The sequence below is a fragment of the Hemiscyllium ocellatum genome, chromosome 35 (genome assembly GCF_020745735.1).
Source record: "Hemiscyllium ocellatum isolate sHemOce1 chromosome 35, sHemOce1.pat.X.cur, whole genome shotgun sequence".
Taxonomy (NCBI): domain Eukaryota; kingdom Metazoa; phylum Chordata; class Chondrichthyes; order Orectolobiformes; family Hemiscylliidae; genus Hemiscyllium; species Hemiscyllium ocellatum.
This window is the reverse complement of record NC_083435.1, coordinates 41,538,134-41,549,767: the sequence shown is the minus strand read 5'-3', so window position 1 is coordinate 41,549,767 and position 11,634 is coordinate 41,538,134. Positions and strand designations below refer to the sequence as shown.

The 11,634-nt window shown below is 42.7% G+C and overlaps 1 protein-coding gene across 2 annotated transcripts; it reads right to left on the bottom strand.

Annotated features, from left to right (window-relative positions):
- Positions 1–5,452: 5,452 nt before the first annotated feature.
- On the bottom strand, positions 5,453–10,514 carry LOC132832785 (zinc finger protein 235-like). Of its 2 annotated transcripts, none has more exons than XM_060850933.1 (2): positions 10,441–10,514; positions 5,453–8,719 (listed from the first exon to the last, which is right to left on the bottom strand). In XM_060850933.1, the coding sequence occupies exon 2, from the start codon at positions 8,286–8,288 to the stop codon at positions 7,332–7,334; it is 957 nt and encodes a 318-aa protein (XP_060706916.1). In that variant the 5' UTR covers positions 8,289–8,719; positions 10,441–10,514; the 3' UTR covers positions 5,453–7,331. The 2 variants fall into 2 exon arrangements, with proteins under 2 accessions (XP_060706916.1, XP_060706915.1); XM_060850932.1 differs by lacking the exon at positions 10,441–10,514 and adding an exon at positions 10,283–10,307.
- Positions 10,515–11,634: the final 1,120 nt, after the last annotated feature.

Here is an 11,634-nt window from a genome sequence, read left to right as displayed (position 1 = left end):
CACAACATCCTTTCAAGAGCAGGGAGATCAGAATTGCATGCAGTATTATAAAAGTGGCCTAATCCATGTCCTGTACAGCTGCAACATGACCTCCCAACTCCTATACTCAGTGCTCTGATGAATGAAGGCAAGCATACCAAACGTGTTCTTCACTATCCTGTCTATCTGTGACTCCACTTTCAAGGAACTATGAACCTGCACTCCAAGGTCTCTTTGTTCTGCAACACTCCCTCAGACTTTACCATTAAGTATATACGTCCTGTCCTCACTTGCCTTTCCAAAATGCAGCACTTCATTTTTATCTAAGTTAAACCTCATCTGCCACTTCTCAGCCCATCAAGATCCTGTTGTAATCTGAGGGAGCCTTCTTCATTGTCCACTACCCCTCCAACTTTGGTGTCATCTGTAAACTTACTAAGTAATACCTCCTATGTTCACATCCAAATCATTTATATAAATAACAAAATGTAGTGGACCCCAGCACCAATCCTTGCAGCACATCACTGGGCACAGGACACCAGTCCAAAAAGCAACCCTACAACACCACCCTCTGTCTTCTACCTTCAAGGCAGTTCTGTATCCAAATGGCTAGTTCTCCCTGTATCCAGTGTGATCTTACCTTGCTAACTAGTCTCCCACGAGGAACCTCGTCAAAAGCCTTACTAAAATCCATATAGATCACGTACACCTCTCTACCCTCATCAATCATCTTTGTTATTTAGAGTCACAGAGATGTACTGCATGGAAACAGACCCTTCGGTCCAACTTGTCCATGCCAACCAGATATCTTTAATTAATCTAGTCCCATTTTCCAGCACTTGGCCCTTTTCCCTCTAAACCCTTCCTATTCATAAACTCATCCAGATGCCATCTAAATGTTGTCATTAAAAAGTTGCCCCTTAGGTCCCTTTCAAATCTTTCCTTCTCACCCTAAACTTGTGCCCTCTAGTTCTGGACTCCCCCAGCGCAGAGAACAGACCTGTCACTCTTGTACTGACATGTTTTCTCCCCAGTGGGAAGACGTGTGAGTGGCTCAAAGTGTGGTGCGAGCTTCAGTCATTCATTGACGCCCATGAACCAGTGCCTCATTCCTACAGGTGAGAGGCTGTTCAAGTGTGAGATGTGTGAGGACAGTTGTACAAACTTATAATCTAACAGAATTGTTGCATCATTTTAAATCCACTATTAAGACAAGGGCAATATCATGGAAATGAAACCCTTCAAGTGTGAGGGTTGTGATTAAGCCTTTGCAAAGTCATCATGAATCAATGTATCACAATGTAAATTACCACACACTACCTTTAAATTGGCTAATTATTAAGAAATCACACAATCAAATATTGGAACAATGATTTTAACTTTATTGAGTGTAATAAGACCCCTCAAGTAAGCAAGTTAAGCTTCACAACCCAAGTTGGCTATTGCCCGATTAATGGTGGAATTTGACTACGATTTCAACCAACAGCATCTGTCCAGGGTTCAATTCTTGCTCAGTGTTGTTCTTCTGCTGAAAATTCCTGGAGTTGAATTCTGAAATGATTTTCTCTTTTTCAAGTTTACAGTGTAACGTACGATGATTGTTTAGATTCTTTCGTCCAAAAAATTTACAAAACATTGATTATCAGCGAAGCACCAGTGGAGCCAGAGGCTTCTGCAGGGCAAGTGTGGATGCAGCTTGGAAGGCAGCATTAGTGGCCTGATGGGCTCAGTGATGAAGAGTGGTGACTCTGATGCAGGCCACGGAGGAGTGGCAGCACAGATATCATCAGTCTGCCAGCTCAGGGCTCAGGACTCATGGTGGAGGTGGCAGAACAAGGATGGACTCCCATTTAGCTCTATCTTTTTTATTGTTAAACTATTCAAAATGGTGCTGCATTGAAGCTTTTCACTGTGTTTTACTGTGTTGTTCATTGTAGAGTACGAAGTTAAAAATCACACAACACCAGTTTATAGTCCATCCAACAGGTTTTTTTGGAGGCACTAGCTTTCAAAGCGCTGCTTCTTTATCAGGCGCTATCTGCAAGTTTCCCTCCAAGGCCACTCACCATTCTGACTGGTAAATATATTGTTGTTCCTTCATTGTCGCTGGGTCAAAATCCTAGAATTCCCTTCCTAATGGTACTGACAGTCAATCCACAGCAGGTGGACAACACTAGTTCAAGAAGGCAGCTCACTGCCATTTTCTCAAGACAACTAACGACAGGCAATAAATACTGGTCTGCCAGTGATGCCCACATCCCACAAATGAATGTTAAAAATGCCAAAAACTCATTTGCCTTCTTTATTTCTTACTGTAGCTGCATTCTAGTTTTCTGCGATTCATACACAAGAACACCCAGAGCCCTCAGAACTGAAGCATTCTGAAGTTCCTCACTATTTCGATAATAGAATGCCTTTTTATTTCTCCACTCAAAATAGATAACCACAACTTATTCACATTAAACTTCATCTGCCAGATTTTGGCCCACTCATCCTACCTATCCATGCTCATTTATGAATTTTGTATTTCTTCATTCCAACTGACTTTCCCCCTATTTTAGTGCCATCTACAAATTTGGCATGAGCACATTTTATCCTTATGGAGGGAAAATGCTGTCAGTGGCATACTGTGAAATTGCTGACGACTAAAAAAAAACAGAAATACAATTGACAAAAGAAACCTTTGATATTGTTGAATAGAAGAAACTTTGATCACCACAAGGACGCCATGATTAATATCCAAGGATCAAAAAAAAGCTTCTTTTTTTGTTCACTCGGATGTAGGCTTTGGTGGCTGGCTGGTATTTATTGTACATCCCTAGTTGCCCATGAGAAAGTTGTGGTGAGCTGCCTTCTTGAACTGCTGTTATTTAAATGCTGTGGGTTGACCTACAATGTCCTTGCAAGGAATTCCAGATTTTGACCCAACAACACTGAAGCAACTGTGATAACATTTCCAAGTTAGGATGGTGAGTAGATTGAAAGAGAACATGTAAATGGTGGTGTCGCCATGTATCTACTGTCCTTGTGCTGTTGCGTTTATACATGGACTGCTTTAGTATCTGAGAAGTCACGAATGATGCTGAACATTGTGCAATCATCAGTGAGCCTTGATTGGACTGGATGCCTAGTCCTGAGTTACTACATTCTCAATGTGAAGGTGGGACTTTGTTTCCACAAGGACTGTGCAGACCCAGTCTAGCAGCTATGTCCTTAAGCACCTGACCAGTCATGCTGCTGCTAATCCACCCTTGGTGGAGGATATTGAAATTTCTCACCCAGAGTACATTTTGTGCCCTTGCCACTCTCAGTGCTTCATCCAAGTGTTCATCATGGAGGAGTACTGATTCATTAGTGGACGGAGACAGTACATAGTACTTAGCAGTTTTCCTTGCCCATTTGACCTGAAGCCATGAGACTTTATGGAGTCCGGAGTCAATGTTGATGACTCCCAGGACAACTCCCTCTCGACTGTACACCGCTGTGCTGCCACCTCTGCTAGGCCTGTCCTGCTGGTGGGATGATGATAGTGGGGTATGCAACATTGTCTGCAAGGTATGACTATGTCAAATTCTTGCTTGACTAGTCTGTGTGACAGCGCACCGAATTTTGGTACTAGGCCCAGATGTTAATATAGAGGACTTTGCAGGGTCGACAGGGCAGGTTCTGCCAGAGTCTTTTCTGGTGCTTAAGTTGATGCCAGGTGATCCATCCGGCTTCATTTCTTTAAGATTTCACAGCAATTGATACAACTGAGTGGCTTGCTAGGGCAGTTAAGAGTCAATCACATTGTTGTGGGTCTGGAGTCACATGTAGGCTAGACCAGGTAAGAATGGCAGAATTCTTTTCCTGAAAGGCATTTGTGAACCACATGCGTTTTTCCAACAAGCGACCATGGTTTCATAGTCATCACTAGGCTCTTAATTCCAGAATTTTTAAATTGAATTCAAATTCCACTATCTGCCGTAACAGGATTCAGACCGAAGACTCCGGAATATTAACTGAGTTTCTGGATTCATAGTCTAGCATTAATACCACTAGATCTTCACTCCCCAACTCCCCTAAATGTTTTGCTAAAGGAAGGAAGTATATAAATCGTGAAGTATTGCTGCAACTGTGCAAGTCATTGGTAAGACCGCACCTGGAGTACTGTGTGTAATTTTAGTCTCCTTGAGAAGGGTGATTGTTGTCTTAGAGGCAGCTCAGAGGAGGCTCAGCAGATTGATTCCAGAGATGACAGCTTTGTCTTATCAAGAGAAACTGAGCAATTCAGGTCTTTTATGCATTGGAGTTTAAAAGAATGACAGGAGGTGTAATTGAGGTATTCAAGATGCTAAAGGCAATTGACAAAATAGATGTAGAAAGAACATGTCCTCATGAGGAGCAATCTGGAACAAGAGATCATCACCTTAGAATAACAGTTGACAGATCTAAAACAGAGATGACAAGAAATTACTTCTCTCAAAGGGTTGTGAATCAGTGGACTTCACAACACCAGAACATTGAGTAAATTTAAAGGAGATGGACAGTGTGGGTAGGAAAGTAGAGGTGAGGCAAAGATGAGATCTGTCATGATCGTATTAAATGGTGCAAATGTTTTGAGGAGCTGAATTGTCTGCTTCCACTCCTTTTTTGTATATATTCTTCTCTTTGTCCCACCACGTCGGCTGTTGCACAGGAATTTCAATTAGATTCCAGACTTTCTTAATCATTTTTTGACCAGTTTCGTGCTTTTATCACTTCAGTGTCAAGCAACCCTTCTGGTCTACATTTAAGTTTTCTATTCTTGGCCATCTGGACAGGCTTGTCAGGGTTATTTTTAGTCAAAGGCTTGGTTCTTATCTTGGTCTCTCCCAAGCCTGAACTTGTTACTTGAGACTGATACCAACTGTACTGTTACAACAACAATCATAATAATACAGCTGTTTCACCTCAACGTATATCCATTACCCCTTAGAATCATAGCATCCCTACAATGTGGAAACAGGCCCTTTTGGCCCAACAAGTCTACAACAACCCTCCGAAGAGTATCCCAACCAAACCCATTCCCCACTACTCTACATTTACCCTTATTAATGCACCTAATCTACACATCCCTAAACACTATGGACAATTTAGCATGGCTAATTCACCTAACCTGCACATCTTTGGATTGTGGGAGGAAACCCACACAGACATGGGGAGAATGTGGAGACTCCACACAGACAGTCATTCGGGGCTGGAATTGAACCCAGGTCCCTGGTGCCGTGAGGCAGTAGTGCACTCTTATACTCTTGTCCAGACTTTCATTCTTGAATGGGTGCCTGATGCTTCCTGGGACTGAGCCTAATTGTGAAGGAACAGAATAATACTCACAGCAACTTGTCCAGGTACCCTTTCAGTCTTCTGCATTCTTTAGATTTTGTCATGACACCAATTGAAAGGTCAGGTAGATGGTGTTAAATAACAGAATCAACACTAAGCAGTCAGAGTGTAAGATATAAGTGGTTTAATCACATGCATGGATGAACAGTTCAAAGGCTCTGAGTTGAAAATAGTTGTTTTTTTACATAAAATGCACTTACACACCCCATTTAGTGCAGACAACCCACTAGTCACTAACCTTAGTGCATGTTTGCTGTCATTCTAATGTTTAAACTTGGCTTTTCAGAGTTCCATCAGCTTTAAACAAAATACAGCTTTACTACATTTAAGCAGGACACACTTATTCAAAGCTAAACAAATGCTTCTTGACAACAGAAGAAAGTTAACATATTTTCCTAATAGTAATACACTGCAGGTTAAATGCCTAACTTTCTAATCAGCTCTCACTAAATGGCATGTAATGTTCTGATTGGTGCAAGCCTGGTATCTAAGTTAAGGAATTTGACCTGACAGTTACTCTCGTCAAATGTCTTGGAGATCCAGTGAAGGTTCGCTGACTGGTTTTTGAGTTCTCTCTCAAAACTATGTGCAAGCCTCACATTAACTTTGGGAGTTCCAATTGCCTGATCCTGACTTCCCTGATCTCAGCGTCACAGCCTCACCGTCTCCATTCTCTTCATTACTGGTAAACTCATTTCTCAGCTATTAGACAGGCCTCAGCAGTTTCTCAAGCAGAGAAATGGTCATTCTTTATTTTCTGTCCTTTGACATCTGTAATTACATGTGTATTACAGGAATTTTCCATACACTGCTTTAACCCTTTATATTCTGACAATTCCTTCTAATGCTCTTGCTGTTCTCTTTTTAAATCTTACTTTATTTTACCATTCATTGTCATCTATCATAAATGTTCCAGTGAGAGCACAGAGGTCTACTCCCAGCTTCATCCATGGGCTGTCATAAGTCATGAACAGCTCTTTCAAATGCTTGGCTGATGATTTCAGGACATCTTTTTATCACAAGCACCTGTCATATTTGAAGAGAGAGAGAGCAAAGAGAATTAGTGCAGAAATCCACACGGAGTCGGGACGATCTGTGCAGGTATGGTGTAGTGTGCTGGGGAAGAGTCAGTGTGATGGCATCAGTCAGGGATATTGTCAGCAGGGCGGGAAATAGTTTTGGGGTTGCAGCTGATAATTGCCAGACAACTATTCAGGTAAGTACATTGCAAACTCTGATACAAATTCAAGTCAGTTTTTTTTTCAGAAGATCCCTGAGAGCCAGGATATTGCCTTTTGGAACTTGAAGTGTCCCAGGCTATCCCAATGGGGTCAGTATGTTGGAATGTTCGAGGGTTCCAGTGCACCATTTGAGTTTATAAATTATTTCCGATGATATGGAGACTGAAAGATCTTTTCCAACATCTCTGCTCAGTTGATCATTTCCAGAGTATGCTGTGCTGTTGCTTCTTGTTGAATCTTGGAATATTTCACACTATGTACCAGCATCAACTTTCTCCGAAGAGAGTGCAACTCCATAGAGCATGTCACTGATGTACATCTGCTTCCTTTATTTGTCCTTCACTTCAGTGATATCTCTCCAAATTAAATAACATTCTTTACAAACATTTGGAACAAACAGAAGTCGTTTAGGAAAGATGCTTTGATTGCTTGTGATCAGACTTCACCACCACTTTCTTGCTCTCAAACAGGTACTGATTGAAATGTTCACAAGCAAAGACAAAATCCAGGCTCTCAATCTGTGTATAGCATTGCTAAGTTTTTGTCAATGCTCTGGGTACAAAACACAACTGCTTATTCCTCACTGCACTGATGTGTTGATGGACCAGGAAACACACTGACTGGGTGAGAGTTTTGTCATAACCACTGAACAAGTATCACAAATATGTGATCCCCATGTAAATGATGTGGGATCCCCATGGTCAAAGATTTCACAAAAGCTTCATCACAAACCTCACGATGAAAGGGTTACTCCACTGTGTGGATCTTCTGATGGAGCAGGAGGTTCCAGGACCTCGAGAATGATTTCTTGCACACCTCACATGTATACGGATTCTCTCCTGTGTGGATACATTGGTGTCTGTGAAGGCTTTCTGACTGCGAGAATGATTTATCACACACCTGGCATAGGAATGGTTTCTCTCCCATGTGGAGGTGTTGGTGGACCCGGAGAATCCCTGACTGAGAGAATGATTTGTCACACACCTCACAAGTGAATGGTTTCTTCCCCATGTGAATGTGGTGATGTGTGCGGAGGGTCGAAGATGATGAGAACGATTCATTGCATACCTCACAAGTGAATGGTTTCTCTCCTATGTGAATGCGTTTGTGTCTGCGGAGGTATGACAAATCCGAGAATGATTTGAAACATTTAACACACATGAATGGTTTCTCCCCAGTGTGAATACTTTGGTGTGTGTGGAGGGTCGAGGATGATGAGAAGGACTTACTGCACACTTCACAAGTGAATGGTTTCTCCCCTGTGTGAATGCGCTCATGTCTACGGAGTGACGATGAATCTGAAAATGATTTATCACACTCTTTGCAAGTGAATGGTTTCTCTCCTGTGTGGATACGTTGGTGTGTGCGGAGCTGTCCTGATTGTGAGAATGATTTCTCACACACATCACACGTGAATGGTTTCTCCCCTGTGTGGACGCGTTCGTGTGTTCGGAGATTCTCTGACCGTGAGAATAATCTGTCGCACACCTTACATCTGAAAGGTTTCTCCCCTGTGTGGATGCGTTGATGCACACGGAGGTGTGAGGATACAGAGAATGATTTATCACACACCTCACATGTGAATGGTTTCTCTCCCGTGTGAATCCTCTGATGACGCAGGAGTTTCGATGAGTTGCAGAATGCTTTGTTGCAAACCTTGCACTTGAAGGATTTCTCCTCAGTGTGAGTGCGTTGGAGATTCATTAGCTTTGATTTCTGTGTGAAGTCTGGATAACACTTGACCTCACACTTTAACAGCCTGTTCCCTGTAGAACAAAGTCACTGGTTCATGAAGCTCGATGAATGATCAAAGCTCTCACCACACTTGGAGCCACTCACACTTCTTCCCAGCCTCACTCTGACTGATCACCTACAGCCAAACCTTCAGAAAGGTTAGTTCTGATGGAATGCTCCACACCACTGACCAGTTTCAGATCTGATGATATGTCAAAGCTCCCCTGACCCGACCAATTTCCACTTGATGGATTCACTGCCCAACCTTCTCTGTGTTGAGCAATGCTGGGAAGGGACTGGATGTCTTTCCAGAGTCGTGCAGTTGTTCCTGGATGATGGTCAGAATCTATCTGCAGTGTCTACTTTCTCTGTACTCTCTGCTGTGGTAGAGTGCAATCTTTCTGTAAAACAGGAAAATAAACATGATTTCCTCCAATTCCCTCTCCTCCTTTGCTGAAGATGCTCACTCCTCAGTCACGTTTTATTAATTTCTTCACAGAATGAGAGTGTCACTGATGAGATTGGTATTTGTTGTCCATCCCTAACTGCCCTGCAGAATGAGGTGCTAAATCATGTTACTGAATCACTGCTGGAAATGCGAATGTAGGTCCATCTGAAGCACTGTTAGGAAGGGAGCTTCACATGATTTTGACCTGGAGACCATGAAGCAATGGTGATAATAGTTCCAAAACAGGATGCTGTGTGGTTTTGAGGGGAACAGGCTGCTGGTGGTGTTTCTTGGGTTTACAAACAAGAACAAGGAGCAGGAGTAAGCCATTCAATATGATCTTGGTTGATCTGATTCTGGCCTCAACTCCACATAGCAAACTACCCTTTGCTGTTCCTTGTCGTTCTCAGGTACTAGAGGGTTGGAAAATACTTTTGAAGGCATCTTGGTGAGTTATTACAGTGCATCTTGAAGATGGCGCACACTGCTGCCAGAGAGTGACACTGGTGAAAGGACTGACATTCAAGGTGAATAATGGGATGTCAGTCAACTGGACTGCTTAATCCTGGGAGGTGTTGAGCTTTGTTGTTGGAGCTGTGCATATCCAGCCAAATGGAGGGTATTCCATCACACAGAGGATGTTGAAAGAATTGGAGACCCTTGTACATCATGAAAATAACATGAACAGGGACAGAAATAATCTAACGGCAGACACAACGTTGGTCTTTATATCTCGAGAAAACGTGTACAAGGTGGTAAAAATCATGTTTCACTGATACAAAGCTCTGGTTTGAACACATCTGAAATACTGGGAGCAGTTCTGGACACTGAAACATAGGAAGGAGATAATGGCCTTGGAGAGGGTGAAGTGCAAATTTACTAAAAGCATTCCTGGACTGCAAAGGTTAAAATTATGAGGAGAAATTAAACAAACCAGAATTATATTCCCTGGACTTTACAGGACAAATGGGTGATTGATCAACATTTAGAATTTGTTAATGGGACCATGAAAGATGGAATCTCCACATGGTCAGTTTCACAACCTGCAGGGAACTGAAATGCTCCAAAATATTTGTACTTGCTGTGAGAGATGTCAATCAGAGAGCCAATGTACTCTTCTCATTGTCATTAACAAATAATTCACTAGTTACCAGTCCACGGCATAATAACCAACTCCCAAAACACACACACAGAACTGAATAACAGGAAATCAGTATCATCTCATTGTGCACCTCCCAAACAATTACACCTTCTCATATTCAGCAATGAGCCAACAACAAACTCAGCCTGGAAATCAGAGGGAAATGCTTCCAATAAACACACTCAATATCCAACGCACAGCTCCAGTCACACAGTTCAGCACAAAGCACCGAGTAAACAGCCCTCTCAGCTGCATCTTCTCACACAGCATAAGGGACATTTCCACCCCTGATTACCCACAGGATAGTCAGACTGCCTGAAGATCGGTGTGAATATTATGAGACGCAATTTGTATAAAATGTACTTCTTCACTCACCATCTCGCTTGCTAATCAGTTCCCTAAAGGAAGTGAAGCAACTCTTGAAGAGGAAGAGGAAAGCATGGGCAGAGTGGGTGGGCTCTCTGATTGACGTCTCTCACAGTCAATCCAAATATTTCTGGAGCAACATGTTTTCTGAAGCTCACGAAACTAACCTGTGAAATGGAAATGACTGAGCAGCAGATCAGGCACAAGTGGATGTGGATAGGTGATGAATGGGCAAAAAATTGACGAACATTGAATCAGATGGTTAAGTGTGACGTCATGTATTTTGCTCGGAAACAGAACGGTAACGTATTATCGAAATGGAGAGCAACTTTACAGTGCTTTGGTGCAAAGGGATCTGGGGTCCCCATGCATGAAGCACAGCAAACTACTATGCAAGTACGGCAGGTAATAAGAAAAATAACTAGAATTTTGACATTTATAGTAGTCCCCTCCCCGCCATTTCCGTGGGGATACATTCCGCGGAAGCCTGAAACCATGGGTAGGTCCAAACCCATTCATTTAAAGGGGAAATATACCTTCCGGGTTGCCCTCGGTCCCTGGTTCTGCAAAGTTCCCTGTAATATGTGAACAGAGAACTGAAACCACGGAAGTTGGACCCATGGATACGGGGGTCGCTCTGTATTGCTAAAGGAAGAGAGCAGAAAAGTTGGGATGTAACTAACTGTACAAAGCTTGAGTGAGACTGCACCTGGAGTATTGCAAACAATCATAGACCCCCTTAAGGAAGAAGGTAGTTGTATTGGAAGCAGAGAGTGTGGCGCTGGAAAAACACAGCACGTCACGCAGGGTCCGAGGAGAAGGAGAATCGACGGGTTCTCTTGCCTTTATTCCTGATGAAGGGCTTTTGCCCGAAACGTCGATTTCTCTGCACCTTGGATGCTGCCTGAACTGTTGTGCTCTTCCAGCACCACTGATCCAGTTTTGGACAAAAGCCCTTCATCAGACTGATAAGGGGCTTTTGCCCGAAACGTCGATTTTCCTGCTCCTAGGATGTTGCCTGACCTGCTGTGCTTTTCCAGCACCCCTCTGATCTAAACTCGGGTTTCCAGCGTCTGCAGTCCTCACTTTTGCCTTGTATTGGAAGCAGTTCAGAGAGGGTTCACTCGATTGATTCCAGAGATGAAGGGGTTTGTTTAATGAAGAGAGATTGAGCAATTCTGGCCTATACACTTTGGAATTCGAAAGAATGAGGAGATCTAACTGAGGTATAGAAGATCCTAAAGAAAGTTAACAAAATGGACATAGAAAGGATGTGTCATCATGGGGAGCAAACTAGAATGAGGAGTCATAATTTTGATATAAGGGGTGGCAGATTAAACAGATGAAGATAAATTACTTAG

What these genes read in the sequence shown, in the direction of transcription:
- LOC132832785 (XM_060850933.1), bottom strand. Translation starts at nt 8,288, where the DNA reads ATGAATCTCCAACGCACTCACACTGAGGAGAAATCCTTCAAGTGCAAG.